Source organism: Typha angustifolia, chromosome 9 (genome assembly GCF_048772165.1).
Source record: "Typha angustifolia cultivar Huaian chromosome 9, ASM4877216v1, whole genome shotgun sequence".
NCBI lineage: Eukaryota > Viridiplantae > Streptophyta > Magnoliopsida > Poales > Typhaceae > Typha > Typha angustifolia.
The window spans coordinates 6,247,625-6,268,479 of record NC_133247.1 but is presented as its reverse complement, the minus strand read 5'-3'; the positions used below and the strand labels follow the sequence as shown (position 1 = coordinate 6,268,479).

At 34.8% G+C, this 20,855-nt stretch overlaps 1 protein-coding gene across 5 annotated transcripts; it reads left to right on the top strand.

Annotated features, from left to right (window-relative positions):
* Nucleotides 1–270: 270 nt before the first annotated feature.
* Nucleotides 271–18,884, top strand: LOC140766823 (ribonuclease E/G-like protein, chloroplastic). 5 transcript variants are annotated; one of them, XM_073106481.1, is made up of 14 exons: nucleotides 276–591; nucleotides 1,510–1,613; nucleotides 2,105–2,289; nucleotides 3,644–3,908; nucleotides 3,994–5,111; nucleotides 5,855–6,172; nucleotides 6,283–6,324; nucleotides 6,599–6,723; nucleotides 7,626–7,773; nucleotides 13,201–13,273; nucleotides 15,731–15,843; nucleotides 16,342–16,461; nucleotides 17,833–17,988; nucleotides 18,496–18,884. In XM_073106481.1, the coding sequence occupies exons 1-14, from the start codon at nucleotides 428–430 to the stop codon at nucleotides 18,670–18,672; spliced, it is 3,108 nt and encodes a 1,035-aa protein (XP_072962582.1). In that variant the 5' UTR covers nucleotides 276–427; the 3' UTR covers nucleotides 18,673–18,884. The 5 variants fall into 5 exon arrangements, with proteins under 5 accessions (XP_072962583.1, XP_072962582.1, XP_072962581.1 ...); XM_073106480.1 differs by having other exon boundaries at nucleotides 3,641–3,908; XM_073106483.1 differs by lacking the exons at nucleotides 276–591; nucleotides 1,510–1,613 and having other exon boundaries at nucleotides 2,150–2,289; nucleotides 3,763–3,908.
* Nucleotides 18,885–20,855: the final 1,971 nt, after the last annotated feature.

The window sequence follows — 20,855 nt, the reverse complement described above, 5'->3', positions numbered from 1 at the left end:
GTTTGCTTACAAACTATATTGTCTCTTATACATTTCTAGTTAACATTTAGCTAGATTTTATTCAATCTATAATAAACCCGTAATATACATAGATTTTATTCAATCGATACGTTATTGCGTACTCTTCATTAGCTATCTATGGTTAATAATTACTTAACCCTTTCTCAAAATCCTTTCATCTCCCTTATTAGAAGCTTGAACGGGAAAAGAACGTAACCGAAACGTAAAAAGCCCTCCTCCTCACTCCTCACTCCTCAGCGAACTTAAAATGACCAAAATGCCACTATTTCCTTATCCCCATCGCTTCCAATACCTCCGGCTCCTCAAAAGAAGATCGGTAGGCTGCTCCCCATTCTTCCTATCTCTCGATTGCTTTCAAACTTCCCAGTGATGCCCATCTCTTTCCTCCATATTCTGCCCCTTCTCCATGGTTTCTCTCGCCCCTCATCATTTTTCTCTCTCTAGCCTTGTTGGCTCTCGAAGAAGTGGCTCCATGGAGCTATGCGAAGCCTCCCATCTCTCTCCTCTCGGGTTGCCACGAGGGGTCTTCGGAACCTCTCGATTTGATCTTTTCAGGAGGGTTTTATCCCCGTAAGTTTGTTTGCAACGTCAAGTTTGAATCTTTTTGCAAGTTTGTTACTTTTCATCTGACCAAAATTGTTCCTTGTGGGGTTTATCTGAATTTAGTCGATGAAAAAAAATAAATTTTGAGATTTTTTTTGTACTGCGGAAGTTACTCTTTTAGACGTATTGGGAAGTGTTAGTCTGTGTGTAGTTGAGTTGGGGAACGAAAATACTCTTAATTGGACTGATCCCATTTTTCATAACTTAATTGTTTTGACCGATTTCTTCTCTTCTAAATGATGTCTGGCATGGTACTTGTATAGTAGTTTGCTAGTTTTCTTCTTTGTGTTTTTCTACACGGTTCAGTCATCTTGAGTTAAATTCATATGTCTGGTCAGATAACATGTATCCATTGGATAATATGTACGAATTAGATTTGCCATATAGAACTTTTATTGCGAGCGAGCTTTTCTTTTCTGCATTTTTCACATTTAATTGTTTTATGCGTGTTCTTGAATTAATCTACAAATGGGATGATAATATATAAGAATTGATAATGTAATAGAAAATGTTGCCTTTTATTTCCTGAAGAAAGTGGGATTTCTCCTTGTCATGATAGCTCATTGATTACTTTAAAAGCTTAAGTTGTTGGAGAATGGTAGTTTTTTAAGCTTTTACATTCTAGTACATGTTTGTATACTGTGCAATGTAGTTGAGCAAAAGATATATCTATTTATTATTATCAAGCTTTTAAGGCTTCTTTTTTGTAGCTGAAACAAGAGAGTTTGATGAAATATTCCCTGATAGTGAAGCATGTAAACATTCTTTGTTGCTAAGTTATATTTTGGGACTTTGCATGAGGCATGTAAATACTAAATAGCATTGCAGATCTCGACCTTAACAGTTAGTGCCAATAACTAAGAATTTTGAGACCTTGTTATGCAGAAATATCTGGCATTCAGTTCAAATACAGAATGATCCCAAGACCACATTTCATCTAAGAATTCACAGTCATGCTTCTATGTTACCACTGATGTCCACAAGAGATGGTATGCTTTCTTCCTTCAACAACTTGTTTGATTAAGTTTGCTTAACTAATTTTTATTATATTATTTTATCTGGAGAAATACTGCCATTCTACTTTATGATCTTTGTTTGTTCTAAACTTATAATATTTCCTTACTAAGTCACTTTTTGTTGTGATGATCCATATATTTGATCAAGTAGGAATATGTTATTGGTTTTAAACTTCAAATCCTTATATTTTGTTTTCTGTAAGTAAGCCTTATATATATAAAAGATTTTTCTGGGCTTCTCTTCTATATGTCCTAAGAATTTCCCTGCTATCTCACTCAACGCTCTCACTGCTTCTGATTTTGGTAATCATAGACCAAATCTCTTTGATTAGTAGATAATACCCACAAGGCAACCTCATAATCTCATACTATAAGTCATTTGTTTTTGATTCAGCGGTTACATTAGCAATTAATATGGTTCTACTATTCTTGAGAACTATTCTCACCCATTATGTTTCTTTCAGGTGACTCTGCCATAACCTGTAGAGGATTGTGTAAGGTACTTTGGACCATAGAAGCTGATATTCTGGATGGTAATCTCATCTTCATTACAGGGGATCCAGTTACCTTAGGCTGCTGGGAACCAGAGATGGCTGTTCTCTTGTCTCCATCCAGTGAAAGCACTAATTTATGGGAGGCAGAATTAAAGGTAGTCCAACATAGATTTTGAGAGAGAATGTATTCTTTCCTGTTAAATGGAACTTTCTATCATAGATTATTCATTACAATTTACAACAATAGATAAAATCCGTTTAGTATATAACTATATATGTATGTATATATATATATATATTCTATTTTTCTGAGAATCATGTTAAGAACTGTAATGCTGAAAACACTGTTACTCTAGTTGTTGGATCCTTCTAATTTGTACCATTCATATTGGCTTATCTGTACCTTGTTTTAAACTGTTTTACAGTTAGCTAAGCTAATCAGTTAGATCTACCAAAACAAGTCAATATGCAAAATGACTATTGCTACTTGGTCATTAGTCATTACCTGGCTGATATATGAATATATGATGCAACAAGGTCTTTTGGTATTATTTAAGGTTTACTTAACCATAAGCATGCAAAAATGATTCTGTAGAATGATAACTGTGTTGGTTCATTGCTTGTAAACAATATTCATCTTACTTGTATGATTGTTGGCGATCATACAATTTTACTGCAAAATTGGAATTTACTTCTAAAGCATCAAAAGCCCTAAAGAGTTGTCATTTCTGCAATGAAGAAGTCTGCAAGTAATTCTCCATTAATGGAGTTCTTTTGGATGGGATAATTATTCTCAGAACAGAATCTAGCTGTCAAAGGTTGAAATCTATATTGTTTTGTAGAATTGAATTGGTCTTTCCATGTCTTTTTATACTGTAAAATATTATTAGCAATTCTGATATTTGAATTTTTGAACCTGATGAATGCGTAATTATAAGATTGAGCATTTTCTTGATTTGCGATAGTGGTATATAACTTCTTTGTTTAGATATTTTTTAAGCAACTTCAGTCCCTCTATATCGAGCCCATATCTTTCTGTCTGTCTTCCAGAATCCTGAAAAAAGTCATGCTTACCACTTGCTAATTGCTAATCTAAATTTCACAGTTAATCACTTAAATAACATGTGAAATAACTGTTTCCTAGTAATTTTCCAAGCCCTTGTTATGCATCAATGTGTCATAATTCCTCTGTTTGAAAGCTACCTTCAGATCTTTTTGTCTTAATGCATCTGGTAGCTCCTTTGTTTGCTTAATTGCTTTCACAATGTGGAACTGATAATTATTCATAGACACTACCATCACATGTAATTTACAAATAAGTGGCTGCAGAATCTTCATTGTAATGCTACACAAGCTTCTTTTTCATTGTTAACAATATTTGATAACAAAGTTAGGACTTTCTTGCTTTCTGGTTAAGTTATGATAGTCATAGGTCATCCACATAATTATGGACTTCAGATGCTTCTGGAATATCTTTTATCTTAGCTTAAGCTTTTGATGCACTAGCAGGTACCTCATGGGATTCATTTCAAATATAATTATTTCATAAAACATAAGAAACATTCCTCTGCTGGTCTTACTTGGAGGCCAGGGCCTGAATACTCCCTATCAATACCTTTTGTCAGCAGAGAAAATGAGGTGGTGATAGTCAGAGATTCTTGGATGAAGGTCAGAGTAAACACGTTTCCAACACCATCTTGGGAATCATGGATGATGGGCACATGCTATTCTGTGGATTACCTTAAGCATGGAATTCGTCAACCTTCTTATGCAGGTAGTATAACATACTGGTGTAATCATGCATCATTTAAGATCTTTCCAAGGTGCTGAACACTTAAATGCTTCCAGTGCATTGACAGGTGAACATGTGATACTAAAAAGTCATAATGGTGTTTCATTACGGCAGAAGAATTCCCCAGTCAATCAACTTGAGGAGAATTTTGAAGATTTGGAAACTGTAGAAGTAAGTGCTAGTAATTCAGAAGAAGGATTTGCTGAAAAAAATCAGCCAGTTGAGGAACCCTGGCTATTTCGATCTATTCTTTTTCCAATCCTGAGTTCTGATGGGCTTGATGAAACGATTGATCAAGATGAAGAGCGCAAAATGGATATTGTTGGCAATTTAGATGGTACAGAGAAATTAACGTCCAAGGATGAGGACAAAGTTGCCTATGACGAGGAGCCTGCTTCTACGATCATACTAATTAACTCCTCTGTCTGTACCATGCAAAGGATTGCAGTGTTGGAAGATGGGAGACTCGTTGAGCTACTTCTGGAACCTGTTAAAAATAATGTGCAGTGTGATAGCATATACTTGGGTGTGGTTACAAAGCTTGTTCCTCATATGGGTGGAGCATTTGTAGACATTGGGATTTCACGGCCTTCCCTTATGGACATAAAGCATAATAGGGAACCCTTTGTATATCTTCCATTTGATGAGGAGATCAAAGATGAACTTGGATCTGTCAATGGTTCTTCAAATGGTGACCAAAAAGAGCAGTTCAATGTCAATCAACATGAGCTGCCTTCATACGATGATGATGATGCAATTGACGAGTTATTGAAAGTAGATCAGCATGATGACTCATCAGAGTTCATAAATGGGGACATTGAGTACCTTGAAGATGAAGACGGGCCAGTTGGTCATGCTCAGTTGAATAATGGAACAACTGGTTTTGCTGATGTTGAGGCTCATTTTGAAAGGAACTTTGAAGTAAACGATGATCATAATATGGAAGATGAAGAAGGGGAAGATATCATGTCATTAGAAGAAGAAAGCTTTAATGTATCTGAGAAGGAAGGGCTGACTCAACAAGATATAAATGAAAAAGTCTCCGATTCTACAAGACATACAAATGAAAGCAAGTGGTCTCATGTTCGTAAAGGCACAAAAGTAATTGTTCAAGTAGTTAAAGAAGGGTTGGGGACAAAAGGTCCAGCTCTGAGTCCTTATCCAAATCTAAGAAGTAGATTCTGGGTATGTATGGTTTTTGCTGTACCTTGATCTCTTATGGCTTGTGGTTAAGTATTTGGATATATTCTGTCATGCATCTCTCATGTCACCTTATATCCAAGCCTTTGAGTTCTTTCTTTTTGCTGGTGTATTCCCATTATATGATGAACTTCCCTTGACAATGCTGGATTCTGTACCAAACAACATGGTGAAATTTTGTTTCCTGATATAGCCAGCCTGAATTTCTCTCAGGAGCAAGAAAACTGGAACCTTGTCAAATGTGTTTATTTTGACATCTATAAGAGTGATATTTGAGCAGCTTAAATTTAAGTGTGCAGTGCAAAGAAACAAAATTTTAAGGAAGCTGCACTTAAAATAACATGTTGCCTGCAGATTATGTATCAAATGATAAGTCATTATATTCTGTAGAAAATACAATCAGAAATTTATTCATAACCTTATAGAGATAAATTCAGGTACAAAACAATTAGTTTTAAGTTCACTAGAACAGAAATTGAAAGTTGTATTCATTGTATTATTGTTTTTATGATCCACAATTTCTTATATTTTGGAACCATAATTCAGTTAATTTTATCCTCCATTGACAAACTATTTGTACTAGCATAAACTGGCTTATCTCTTCATTCATTCTCTTATGTTGTTCTGAAATGTCAAATATAGTTTGTTGTCAGAAGTACTTTGCTTTTAAAAGTTGAAAGTGGTGCCCTTTTGTGAAAATCAGTGAGGACTTCTTTGTAATTTTGCAGATATTGATAGCACGGTGCAACAGAATTGGAGTCTCAAAGAAGATTACGGGTGCAGAGCGCACACGGTTGAAGGTTATAGCTAAAACACTGCAGCCCTCAGGTTTTGGTTTAACTGTACGAACAGTTGCTGCTGGTCATTCTTTGGAGGAATTGCAGAAAGACCTGGATGGCTTACTTTCTACCTGGAAAGGCATTATTGAACATGCAAAATCTGCTGCGCTAGCTGCTGAAGAGGGGGTAGAAGGTGCTGTCCCAATTATGTTGCACAGGGCTATGGGCCAGACCCTATCTGTTGCACAAGATTATTTTAATGATAAGGTTAATTATCTCCTATCATTTGCATTTATTTTCTGTCTTCCGTTGTCAGTTAAATGGTTATGACACTTTTGCAGAATCTCTGTCTAAATGAGTTGTTTTCTTTACCTCAGGTCAAAAGTATGGTTGTTGATTCTCCTCGAACTTATCATGAAGTAAGGAATATAACAGCTATTCTTTCTTTCCCCTCATTCTGATAATTGATGCAACTATATAACATGAACATATGGATTAGCTCAAGGGAGACTAACTGTATCAGATTTTAATTAAGCCATGAAATCATGTTGTTCATGTTACTTACATAGGCTATCTGAAACTTCAGAGCATATTTTATGATGATAAGATAACATAATTGAAAATTTAATATTGTAATCACTACCTTTTTTCTAACTGTTACATAATAGATTTCTCTTGTGTCTGTGTCTTCAGGTTACCAGCTATCTCCAAGAAATTGCGCCTGACCTGTGTCAAAGGGTTGAACTGTATGACAAAAGAACTCCTATATTTGATGAATACAACATTGAGGAAGAGATAAATAGTATTCTTAGTAAAAGGTAAGATCTATGCATTATTCTTTTAAGATAAGTAGCTGTTTAGATAGTTGTTGAGTTGTAATCTCAAGATTGAGAATATCTTTGTAATGGTAGTCACTGATTCCATGAAGTTCAACAGCTATGGAGTATAATTTTTTAATAGTATTTGCCACCCTTTAGTGGTATATAAAACTTATGAACTTACTCCTTATGCTATAAGAAACCTGTTCAGAATGTTCTGCTAGAATTCTCTTATCATGGATAATAGTTTAGCATATGATTGAGTTCTTGTACTTGTGGATAGTGAATCTGTTTACCTGCTTTGATAAAGTTATGTCTTTTCACCTGCTAAACAAAGAAATAAGTCACCAAAATGTATGTGGGGTTCTGTCCCTTGGATATCCTTTTCTTCTGTTATTGTTGCTTCTGTGAAGGTCGGAGGGGGTTGAAGAAATTATTGATACAGGAAAAGGAAAAGACAGCATTGAGATTTGCATACTGAATGTCACATAAAGGCACACTTCTTAAGATACTGAACTTAAATGGACTAGATCTGAGATAGCTGCTGGTAATCTGCACAGAGACAGGGACATGCTACATAAAATTTGCACTTACCTACTTGTGAATTGTTTTATTTCTACTAGTCCAAATCATTTTTTGAAAATTATTGGTGAGGGTGTCATTTGTTGTGACATTAAGGGTTGCCCCTTGTGTCCAACAGGTCACAGGTTTATGGAACCTCTTCAGAAAATGAGGGGAACACTGCATATGTTTTCTCTTACCAGACCCTGCTGAGGCGGGAGTCTTGTGCTGTCGTGCACTTGAATGCTCTTTCTTTTGGCTAATTCTTACACCTCATATATACAATGTCTGCAGATGCAGTTCCATTTAATTGTCATTAAATTTATATTTGCTTATTCTAGGGTTCCACTATCAAATGGAGGTTCTTTGGTGATAGAACAGACTGAGGCATTAGTTTCAATTGATGTAAATGGTGGCCACAGTATGCTAGGGCAAGGAACATCCCAAGAGAATGCTGTTCTGGATGTTAATCTTGCAGCTGTGAAACAAGTATGTTCAAAGTCTTGGCAACCACTTCTTTTGTACTATTTCTTCATGCCTTCCTCTTCTACTTGATTTGTAGCTTGACGAATAAGAGAGATGTAATAGCAGCATTAGTGCCATTTATATGCAATTAAGCACACAAGAGAGGAACTTACATTCCATACACCTCAATACTAGAACATTGGAACTGTTGGTACACATTCACATATTTTCTGTTCCTATTTTTGAAAATAAATATATATTTTTGAGTCGATCAATGTTATAAATAGAAGTGATTGTAAGTCATAAGTTAGAAGTAACATGAATTTGATAGTCTTAGTGGATAACAGCTTAATATTAACTCAAGTAAATTGCTAGATGGCTGAGAGGGCTCAGATTGTGTTCACTTTCAAGATGATCTACTCTTGATTTTGTTTTTGGTTTCGGGAACTACAAATTGTTACTTTACCTTTGTGGTTTGATTTGTTTCACTATTTTCTACTTAATTTCAGAACCATTTGAAGTTGAGAATAGAAATGGAAAGACAAATACTTACATAGCATCTACTCTATAGAAACATACATTATCAGCTCAACAATTAGTGAGGTCATTGAAATAATTTACGATGTGATACTGAACTGGTATCACATTTATTTTTCTCTTTTACTTGTTAACATTGATGATATTGCTTCTTAGAAGTAAGAATTGTCATGCCAGTGGCACATGCCGTGCCGAATACACTTTACGCATGCCCATCGACACGCTTCTAACATGTATAATTTAAAACCTACACTAAAGTCTTTTATCCGTAAATAATGTTGTAAATAACATATTATATTGAAGATATAACAATAGTCAAGGAGAAAAATATGACTCAATGCATAATTAACTTATTTTGCAAATAATTTCTTATTATGCTGAAATTTTAGCTAAAACTTGTGACATTTGTATTCAAATCGACTCAATACTAATATATTCTTAGACCATTTTTGGCCTAATTTGAATGAATTTTGACATATTAATTTTGCATTTTTTTGAAATTTTGGGCAAAAATTGGGGGAAATCAGATTTTGTTTTCCTAAAAATTATATATTTAAAGATTACTTTTATAGATCTAGCAAATGACTCTTGCAAATGATAGATGTACACCACAAATTAGTGTCGAAAACATAAAACAGAGGAAATACTTAGAAGAACGAAAGAAAATTTTACCTTTTGATGGGATTTGAAGGAAAAGAAAATCTTAAATCCCTCCTAGATCTCCTCTATTTCTCTTCTCTTTCTTCTCTAACTTCTACTTTCCGTTTGGTTGGCACGTTGACCTTTGCTCAAGAGATGTTTATTAGTTTATTTTGTTGAAAGTGACATATATTGCCAATTACTGATTAAACAGCATGGGAATCTCTTATATATCTTAAAACTAAATGCATTATAGTGTTACCAAAGCAAGTTCATACTAATCTTAATTAGAGGCTAAAATTTGATTTTCAGACATGATTGCCTGCTGTCCTCTGTAATAAGTGTCTTTTCTTTAGGTTTATTTCTCCCCTATTTTCTGTCCACTTGCCTAAAGTTAAATTTGCAATAACCTATGGCCCTAGGCTATAATTAGTTGCCTTTTTTCCTGTCCTGACTACAGTTTTTGCACCATTATCTTCCTTTACAATGCATCATAAACATACAATTAGTGGTCCTCGGTCCTCGTAGACACTTAAGTAATTCCTGAAGAGTGAAACTTTTTTTTTCTTCTTATTGGCTCAATAATATCCATTACCCAAAATTTGCTTGTAAAGCTTGAGGGAATCCTCAACCTTGTCGTTCTTGTCTCCAAGAAGAATATGTTGAATTAGTAAGAAAAATATATAAAAGTGATTCTTTTCATCCTAACTCTTAACTGGATAGAGATGAAAGGAAGAGAAGCATTTATATAGCCAACCCAAATAGTTGGGTTTGCTGGGGTAGGACTTAATCCTTGCTCTATGCTTCCATTGATCACTCTACTATTAATTAATACTTAAGGATGGGCATGCCGAAGACATATGTTATGTTGATTTGCGGTTGGCATGCCCTTGTATACCACCGGCACGCATTAGCATGCTTTTAGCACACCTCTCATAATTTTTTAGGGTATTTAGAGATATTTTGTCTTCGATAAGGCAATTCTTAGTTTTTGGTTTGAATATATGTATGATAGCCTACATTAGTCTTTTTATCTTTAGATTATTTTTGTAAATGACCTATTTTATTAAAGATATAGCAATAGTGAAGTTGAAACATTATTCATCACATAGTATGTTTGAAACATTCATTAATTGATTATAATTCATTAATTGATAATATTTTAATAATTAAAACCAATACCTAGTTGAATATAGTTAATCAAACATGTTCTTATATCAATTTCGACCCAATTTTAATGAATTTGATATATTAATTTATTATTCAACCCATAATATCATGGTTCCAAGTTTGGGTTAATCCTGAGTGGGATTGATTGAAACGGATTTGATGGCCGATCCCAATCCAGGGCCGATGATTGGTTTTGGCCTAGTATTGGCCGTATCAGCCGAAACCGACTGAAATTGGGAGAGAGAAAGGGAGAAAAAGAGGGAGGAGAGTAAGAAAAAAAAAGAGAAAAAGAGAGAGGAGAGTGAGAGATAAAAGAGCTCATCAGAGAAGCATCACTGGAGAAGAATCAGAGAGGGAGAGACCGAGAGAGAAGGGAGTCAGTGAAGGAGAGGGAGAGTTAGTGGAAGAGAGAGAGGAGAGAGAATCTGAGAGGGAGAGATTGAGAGAAGGGAGTCGGCGAGGGAGAAAGGGATAGAGAGTTAATGAGAGATAGAGAGGAATCAGTGAGGGAGGGAGTGGTAGTGGGAGAGTTAATATGAGAGAGAGTTAGTGGGAGGGAGAGAGTTAGTGAGAGAGAAAATTAATAAGTGAGAGAGTTAGTGAGGGAGAGAGTAAGGATTTTTTTTTTATTTGTATGAAAGGGAGAGAGAGTGTGAATGGTTGAAAGAGATAAAAATTAAGAAAATAATATTTATTTTTTTATTTTTAGATTTATATATGAATAATTTATATTTATATCTTAATATTATTAGTTTTTGAAAATTTTAGATTTTTTGTATATTTTAAAAATTATTTGAAAATATAAATCGATACAGGCGGCTGTTATGGCTGATACTTATCATTTTTTTGGATAGTCAATCCCGATCTTGATCTTGATTTCGATTTTGATATTTGGAGTTTTGCATAATATGATTGAATACATTTATTAATTGATAATAGTTTAATAATTAAAACCAATACTGAGTTGAATATAATTAATCAAACATGTTCCTATATCAATTTCAACTCAATTTGAATGAATTTGATATACTAATTTTGGATTTTTTGAAATATGTGGAAAATCTTATCATGCTGAAATTTTAGCTAAAAATTATATAATTTGGGTTCAAATTAACTCATATGGAGTTAATCTAATATATTCTCATACCAATTTTGACCCAATTTGAATGAAATTGACATATTAATTTTGATTTTTTTATTTGGAGAATTTTGTAGAAATAAAATTTTCCTTTGATTCCTACATTTTTAAGAGTATTTTTCATCGATGTAACACCAAAATGTTAGATCTATACAAAAAGGTCCTTGCAAACAATAGATCTTGTAAAGTTGAGCTAGATATATCATTTGTATCAAGGTTCTAAGTATTGGTTTCAGAATCGGGATCGGCTGCTTGAAAAAATAATATGTATTGGCCATATTTGCTATATCGGCCTTCCATTTCAGGTAATTCAGAGCAGGGATAGACTAAATCAGCCATATCGGCCGATCTATTTCGACGATATGGATTGGGATCAGCTGATACTTAAACCTATGATTTGTAAACTCCAAATTAGTTGCTGATATTCTATCAGCACAACCATCCTTTGATTAGTTGATGCCCTTTTTCACCATTTAGACTGTTTTATGTAGGATGAAAAATCTCGATGTCAGTATGCATTGTTTTGAATGGTGTGTTAATTTGAAGTTAGATTGATAATTTGATACTTTGATAGTGATAGACTGATAATTGGTTAGTGTTTGGCCACAGGATGACACTTAATTTAAGATGGAGGGCAATAGTTTCTTAAGTTATTTACCCATGTTAGAAATACTTAGTCCTCATAAATGTTATTTTGGTACATTAGTTATGTGGGGTCAACATTGAGGAAATTGTACTTTCCAATGTTCTTGTTGCATGAGCAAATGATTACACACATAAAAGGGCAAAAAGTTGAAATACTGGTCCTCTTATTCCTCTCCTTCCCTATCTTTCTCTCCCTCTCTCTCTCTCTCTCTCACTCTAGGAACAACATTTGCTTTTCTATTGAGCTCCTATTCTCATGATTATAGGATACTGAAAAATCCTCTTTGAGATAAAGATGCTTTTTTGATTTATTGACTATAGAAATTACTGTAGGATTATGCAAATTATTCCATTCTCCATTTCCTTTTTCTCCTTTGGAATATTATCTTCTATTACTAGCTTTTCTTCACTTTGTCTTCTATTTATTCTAATAGATGCTTCGAGCATCCTCAACCACTAAATTTTTCTTGGTTGGCTACTTATCCTTTACCTGCATTGTGCTTACTTCTACACAATTTTTGGCTGTGGTTTCTATTGGAAATCCATTATATCCTTCCATTCTCATTGACTTGATCATTGTCCTATTAGCATTAAATTTATAATTTAAATAACTAAATCTTTTTCCCATATTATTATATTGTCTTGTGGGGTGCCTTAAAGTTAAGCTATTGGATTATTTATTAGGTATTTGTCAGTTTATTATGTCATCTTTTTCTTTGCAATTATTGCTTTTTATGAGATTTTTATTTTTGTGGAAGTAATCTATACATTTCTTTTGCTTATTTAATAACTGTGATATTGAATATCTTGGTCTCCAAAGCCAGGATCTGCAGAGAACTTTCAACTGTACTGCATTAGAATATTAGGTTCTCTCTTGTCCGCTGTTTTGGGTCTTGTTCCTGTGGACCTTTGTAAAGGATTAACCCAAAACGTCCGCGCTTCCCTTGTAACTTTAAATCAAACAAGATTTGTACCCTATAACCCTGTTGATGGTTAATGAGTTGGTGGATTGGGTGTGAACTGCAATCAAAATAAAATAAAATAAATTAAAAATAAAAATAAAAAAAGAGGAAAAAAGAAAGAAAAAGAAAGAAAGAAACAAATGAAGTTATGTGGGTTTAGATTCTTAGTAAGTTACTATTCAACATTTGATTCTTAACAATGATCCAGTAAAAAGCTTCCATGTGGAAGGCTAGAACTCGAAAACCTTTGACTGCATTTCATATAGATCAAATGTCAAATGCGTAGTCCAATTACCTTATTTTTGTATACATTGAATGTACTGAAACTAATGTAATGGATTTTTCTTCCTTTTGCTTTAGATTGCACGGGAGTTGCGCCTAAGAGACATTGGTGGCATCATCGTTGTAGATTTTATTGATATGGCTGATGATTGTAAGTATGGTGCCCTTGAAGGACTACTTTTTATATGTTTTGTCATAATTAGATGTAGCATCATTTTCTTTGTATGATATTATTTTAACGATATACAATAGATTCAAATAGATTTATGAAGCATTGATATGAAATACAAATATGATATGATACAAATATGCTGATATGACAAATCTTAAGGATACAATATGCTTAGGATACGTAGGTCATAATATATGCATATATTAATGAATATAGGTGCTTGCATTTTCTTAATTGAGGAATTGTATATTATTATTGCATCTAATAGTTTATATGAAGAGATTTCCAATTTATCCATTAAAAGAACTACCATTCGTGAGGTCCAGTATATTATGTAGTATATTACTAAGATGTAAGACAAACAAGCAAATTCAATCTATAAATAAAAAGAAATTGACTATTGTAACATAATTTTCTAATATAGATCATAAAATAAGCAAGTGAACTCAAATCTTTTTACAAAGAGAAACCTTCTAAATCTGATAAGAAATGGAAGGTAATAGTCTCCTTCAATTTGACTCATTAATAGGAATTAGAAATTGTTCAAGCAGTATCTAAAATCATCCGAGAAGTACCCACAAGATTAATTTAATTTTAAAAAAATCAGATAATTAAAGGAAGTCTCCAATGAGTATCATGTTCGATATGAATATGGTGAGACTATGGAAGTATCTTTATTTCCTAGAAATAGAGGAACGGATACCTTTAGTTTTCCTTAAATGTAGTGGATGATAAGGATCTGTTGTTCCTTCTATTGTTTTCTTGGCATTGCTGCATGTGTGCATTTTGAGACCAGTTTCAACTAAGCATCATATGATGTAGGTCAGAAGGACTTTATGTTAGATTTATTGGTACTCGCTTGAAATATTTTTTAGCTCACTAGGTTCCTTCTTTCTGTAGTGGGTGCCAAACCACTCTTAAGTAATTTATTCATCTGCTACTATAATAAGTTAATAACACCTAAACTACTAATGTTATGTATCTCAAAGGTTCATTTCCTGTAAATCGTTCCTTCTCATAATGGTTTTAAATCTATCAGTTCACTTGTTGAATTAAAGTTCCACCCATTCATGTGGCTTTTAGATCTAGTGTCAATGACTTATATCAAGTTATCAACTAGATGATTACAATAAGAAGACATACACTGAAAGAGCAACGATTGTGTGCTTGTGGCATGGCCTATTCCATATTGATGCATGACATTCTACTGCCTAGGATTGCCTGTGGAGGCCTTACATTGTGGTGGAAGGCCTCACAAAAAGCAATCTCTAGATGAGGAGGGTTGCGAACTTGCAATTGTATATGGTCTCGTTGGGTTAGGGTTGGGCAGGTTGGTTCAAGGCATTTCTTTTTGATACCATGGTTTAAAATTTTAGTTTTGGTTTTGGATTTGACCCCAAGAAAGAATGAAAAATGTGGGCTGAAAGTTTGAAATGCATTAGTTTTAGTCGATAGTGATAATGATCCAAACCAAAGGGTTAAGATCAATGATATTGCATGTTTTGTCCTTGATAAATGAGTTTTGGTCTTAGTTTTCAATAAATTTTGGTCGTTACTCTTTCAGCTCAGGTGAAACTTCAAATTATGATCATGACGAAGACTGATCATTGTCAGACCGACCGTGGGCTTGAGTTGGCCTAATAGTGCCAAACCTGTGTGCAATCTACACCACACAATAAGGGGGAGGGGAGCAGGAAGAAGAGGAGGGGAAGATTGGTTATGGGAGGAGGAGCGGGGCTTGAGGAAGTGGTGGTGGGTTCGAGACTGCGAGAGAGAGGAGGGTGAGGAAAGGATGAGAATTTTAGGAGAATGAGGAAGCAACCTTCAGTCAAATTGAAAGTGGACTCCGTCATGGTGAAAGATCTCCATACCAAAGAATGATTGCTAGAGGCTTAAGGCATGGGAGATTTGTTGTGGCTGGCGATCATACTACTGATGCTCAGATAGATAGGTACTACTATAGCCATTCTGGTAGTAATTTGATTTGGGAGTATGATGAGAGGAGAGGGAGAGCAAGAGGGAGGAAAATGAGGAGATGAGGAGCCTGCAAGCTCAGTCATTTTGATCAGACCTATTGGCTCAAGCTTTAGGCTTGGCTGAGCTCTAGACCTCCCAGCCTGACTCCACCCAAGCTTTATTTGGTTTTAGGTAGAGCCAGACCCACTTCGGGCCTAGGCTGGGCCACATCCCAAATTTTTTGGGCATGTGGTTGGTTTTTTGGTTTATTAGTAACTTCTACAAACTGAATGTTACCTTGAAGAATCTTCTCTTGTTTAACTCTAAAGTTTAAACCTGTTTGGACGCTTTGGTTCTATGATCTAAATTTGTTAGCATGTTATGTTATTATGTGGTGTTTCATATAATTTTACCTTGATGTTCTGCTCCACCTTTATTCTTAGTAAACACAAAAATCTTCTCATTAGTTCTTGTTCCCAGCTAATAGAAGGCGAGTCTATGAAGAAATGAAGAAGGCAGTTGAGAAAGACAGATCAACAGTTAGAGTTTCTGAGTTGTCAAAGCTTGGATTGATGGAAATAACCAGAAAAAGGGTATGAACTTTTGCTAGATATATACTTTTATCTTTCTTCACTTGATATATTTGACCGCAAAATCAATATTTGACATTCTTTATATGGAACCTTAGTTTGAACTGCTTGACTTATTATTAATTTTTTGAATCTGCACATACAACACAATTATTCAACTACATTGCTTATGTGAGGCTCTGAGTGTGACAGGTCTACATGCATGCGTATTAGAGTCAATCTCGTTCCTCAGATGTACTTCTTGATGTCTTCATGTGCAGACTTCTATTTCATGACTTAAAGGAATATCTGCACCCTTTTTTTAGTCATTTAGTTTTTTTTATTACTCTATTGTTTATCTTCTCACTTAATCTTTAAAAAATAAATATGATGCAATTGAAATGATTGGATACAAACAGTTAACTGAAGCTTACAGCAATGAATTGCATGACCTGTGGTTTCAATTTATAGAACCGATTAATTCAGAGTAAACAGATAATTTCTATTTAATGTTGTCTGCAGGTTCGTCCCAGTGTTTCATTTATGATCAGTGAACCATGTTTTTGTTGCCATGCTACTGGGCGTGTTGAAGCTCTAGACACTTCCTTTTCAAAAATTGAACATGAAATTTGCCGCTTACTTGTGAGTAGTGTTCTTTTGCTTTTCCCTATGCTTACCTTTTACGACATCGTCATTAAGATTCATTCTTGAGCTTCAATAACTAGCTGCGTCTTCACTCAAGGACAAGCCTGTATCTAATTTTGCAGGATGATGAATGCTCATGACCAGCCTATTTATCACTTGCTTGAAAAAAAGTTTGGCTGACATTATAGTCGGCTCAACTGTATTGTTCTATTTAGCTGGATTGACTGTCAGAAAATATCTTTGCTCTTATTTAACTACCAGTAATAGCATGTGGGACAATATTATGAAGCAGGGTAGGTGGTTAGGCTATATAGAGATATCACATGGTCTTCTCTATGGGTAGAGAAGAACAATCTTATCTTCTAGGGCTTCACAAAAGCCAAGAATGAGAATACTGCATTATTTTGGTTGAGTGATTATGAACTTGAGGCCTATGTTCAGCTCAGGCTGGCGAGGTATTTTTTCCTGACATTAACTGGACTGTTGGCGTTTCCCACTGTGGTTACTTTTATGCATCCATCCTATAAATGAGATGAACCAATATTTTATAAATCCTAGCCACCTTTTCTTGTGAATAGTTAATTCGCAGCCCTATTTCCTTATCTTCTGTACATACTATCTTATTAGTGCTGCTAATGTCAAGTTGGTTCCAATGTTGGTTTACTACCTAAAGTCCAATTATTTGATCTTCCGAAGGTAAGATCTGCTAGCTCGCTGTTCAACTGTGCTATGTGATCTGCCTAGCCAAGTTGATAGTTATGGGATAGTCTATTGGTTGGCAGGAATCAAAATATACTTCAGATAGAAACAGCCTTAGAATTTTTTTAGAAATTCTGTTCAATTTCTGTAGATTGATGGTTATTCACCATGGAATAAGCACTTTTCCTGCCCCAGATCTGACATTGATGTGAGGCTACTAGATGTTGTGATCAAAATGACGGTGCTTCTTATCTCATATTCTCATGTTATTTTTGTCAGATGAGGGCTGTAGTTTAGGAAGCTTTTGACAAGTAACATGTATATTTTATTTTATATTTGATAATTAAAACAGAGGAATTAATGTATTTCTTGATAAACATATTTATGCCACATTTATAGGATTTATATTGTACTTCTACCTTGGTGAACAACCAGGTCATCTAGATTACAACATCTCACTTTTTATTAGTGATGCTTTCCCATGATATGAATCTGATAAGTTAATGCATCTTAATTATTGCCTCAACATTTCAACTAGTCTGCCAATTTCATTTTGCATAATGCTACTAACAAGTAACATGTAACAACCTTTTCATTATATTGTTAGTTATAGGACTATTCCTTTTGCTTTAGGTTTCATTTTATTCATACTCTTTTTGTCTTAATTAGGCTGCCTCAGACCAGAAACCAGATCCTGAGAATCCAAAATCTTGGCCACGCTTTGTGTTGAGGGTGGACCGTTACATGTGTAACCACTTGACATCAGGGAAGAGAACGAAACTTGCAGTCTTGAGTAGTTCCCTTAAAGTTTGGATTATATTAAAGGTAACATCTGGTTCTATGTCCATTACCTCTAGAATTTTTGACTATTTTAGTTTGCTGCTAATCTTTTTTATGTGTGTAATTAACTTCGTAATGTAAATACAAAACTGGACAACATTTTCCAAGTATAAATCTTTTTCTAGTTTAGTGATTTATGTGAATATTTAAAAGTTGCTAAGTAAACTCTTATATTTAAATTTGGAAGTGTATTAGATGCGTAAAAAATAGTTTGGAAGTGCTAGTTTGGTCAAACAGTCCATTACCTCTGCATGCACAAATAACCATCTTCAAGTAGATTAATAATTTCTATTTCATGGTAAATCTTCTAAAACACATCTAGTTGATGGATCATATTGGATAAGTAAAAGGAAGATTATTCATACTTGGCTCTGAGTGTTGCACTTCCAGTTTATGAAGCATGTATAGATTTCATAACAAAGTATATTAGACATTGCTGTGTCTTCATGATTTCATTATGAACTCACTTTGTTAAGGTTGCTCTCAACTCAGGTAGCCAGAGGATTTTCTCGGGGAACATTTGAGGTCACGCCATTTGCTGATGACAAGGAAAACAATGAGCAGCAGTTTGCTATCTCCCGGTTGCGGCCTACTGAAGCTAGAACTTACATTCCAAGTACTAAACTCACACTTTTTCCTGTTAAGAAATGGAAGAGTCGAGGAAAATGAAAAGGTTGTGTGAGCTTGGCGCGATCGCTAGCCAAGCGTTTAGCAGGATCAGAAGCTCATATATGATGTGCCTCATTGTAAAAATTTTGCTCAATTTTGTATTGCATCATTCCTTTTTCTTTTTTCTATAATGAAAGATCTACGCTATTCTAAATTTCTTGAATAGGTCAACAAAATCACCTTATATGCTTCAGTTGTGGCAGCTGAGCCAATGTGTTGGTGTAGCAGTAGCATTTAGCTGTACAGTTTCCTCTTGGTGCCTCCTTGTAAGCAGAAAGCATGCCTAATCTCAACCTCCGTTTCCATTTTTCTCTCCGCTTCTCACTCTAATCGGACTTTTGCTCGGTTATTTAGATTTTGCCATCCCAGATTTCTCATAGTTTTATGTAGTGCTGGTGCTTTTTTTTTTTTTTTTGGTTTCGGTGAGAATACCATCTTTGATCTTTCATAAGTAGGGGTTTAAATGGTGTTAGGCGGCATAATCCTTCATACGGCATATGCTATATCTCCAAATGTGTAGTCTGTTGGAAAACTAGAAAACGTCAGGTAATTAAGTACGGTATATGCTATACCAGACTTTTAACGGTATAGTGCATTACAAAACTTATGTACAAAATTAAGTGCGTTTTGAAATTGTAGTTTCAATCAGTGATTTTTAAGGTGAAGTATAGAAATTTCAAAATCATTCAAAAAATTTGCGAGTTTGATGAGACCGCATTCTCAATCATCGAATTATACGAAAATTATAAAGTGATTTTATATGAATTCTTTTCTAGACCTAACAATTTCTAAGTGATTTTAAATTTATTTTAGAAGTCATTGATGCGGTCATTGATTTCGTATTTGGACATCATTAATCGGGAAAGCGATTTCAAAACATAGTTTCTTATGTCAATTTTAAAGTGCACTAGACTCGTAAGACAAAATCTCCACTCGGATGAGAGAGTAGGTGTTCCAGCAATCGTTGTATAATGTGGTGTTGTAATTGGAGGCACCATTTCCTTATGAGCTGGGAGGAATTGGAATAGCTATCCTACCTTAATGCTCTTTTTATCGGTTGGATACTAACCTCAGATGTCTTAGCGGTGTCTCATTTTGTTCTAGAAATTGATGAATGGTATTAGGTTTTGAAAAGGCACCATTTCGGAAAGGGCGCTTGGCATTGCAGAGGAAAAGCCTTGCACGTGAAGTCTATTGCTAGGCATGGCCTAAGGGACAAGGCCAAACAGCCTAATTCACATCTCTCGGACTCGGTCGTTGTAATACTTGTCACCAAACATGTGCTCCTAACGTGGATAGAACTCACGTGATTACCACGTGATTTGCTGGTCAATGTTTTAATATAATATACAAGTGAAAAATCTACATTTCTACAAATAAAACAGACAAAGAAGCCCATAACACCAAGGTCACAATAAGTCCAAAATACATATTCATAAAAATTATAAGTCAAAGCCACACAGGAGCTACAAGCCGTCTAGCTTAATTTACATGAATAAAATAAAGATAAGAATTAGAAGACTAATAGCTCCATAAGCCCGGGGTCATCTACTAATATGAAAATGATTCCATCAAATGGTACTGATCATAAAGCCTAACAAGTATCTATCTACTTTTAATGTCTACAAGTAGTATAAATAAGGATGCAATAATAGTTAAATATGAATATGCGCATCATGATCAAATAGAATACATCAGTACCACATACTTATCATGCTCATCTAATATGCACATGCAGTAGCAAACAGTAACATACCATGCGCCAATCCAATCTAACATGTTCTTAATCTCAAGCTCACATTTAGCTTTATGCGATGTCAATACTACACTAGATAATATGTATCATCTCATACTATCAAGTCTATAACTTAGGCTTATGCAGAACGGCACCCGTAGGCCACATCAAATACTCATGCCCAACTACACACATACCCCCAAGGGAGGGTAGACCGTAGTAATAGAATCACTGGCTCATCACTCGGCGAATAGTATGACCAATTGTTCGCCACCACAACTAAGGACCTCAATCGTAAGCCCATCATATAGGTTAGTATTAGACATCAATACTATCATCTGAGCCCTCGGCTCCATATCATTGCATTGCCGTACGGAAATCATGAGTTGTTGCTCACGGACGCTCTCACTCTACATCATCGAGTACTGCTAGGTCTATATCATCCTAC

Bases quoted from the DNA above. Each gene is read 5' to 3' on its own strand.
- LOC140766823 (XM_073106480.1), top strand. From the start codon at position 428: ATGGTTTCTCTCGCCCCTCATCATTTTTCTCTCTCTAGCCTTGTTGGC. The intron at 5,112-5,854 runs GTATGTATGGTT...GTAATTTTGCAG, and splicing joins ATCTAAGAAGTAGATTCTGG to ATATTGATAGCACGGTGCAA. The intron at 17,989-18,495 runs GTAACATCTGGT...CTCTCAACTCAG, and splicing joins AAGTTTGGATTATATTAAAG to GTAGCCAGAGGATTTTCTCG.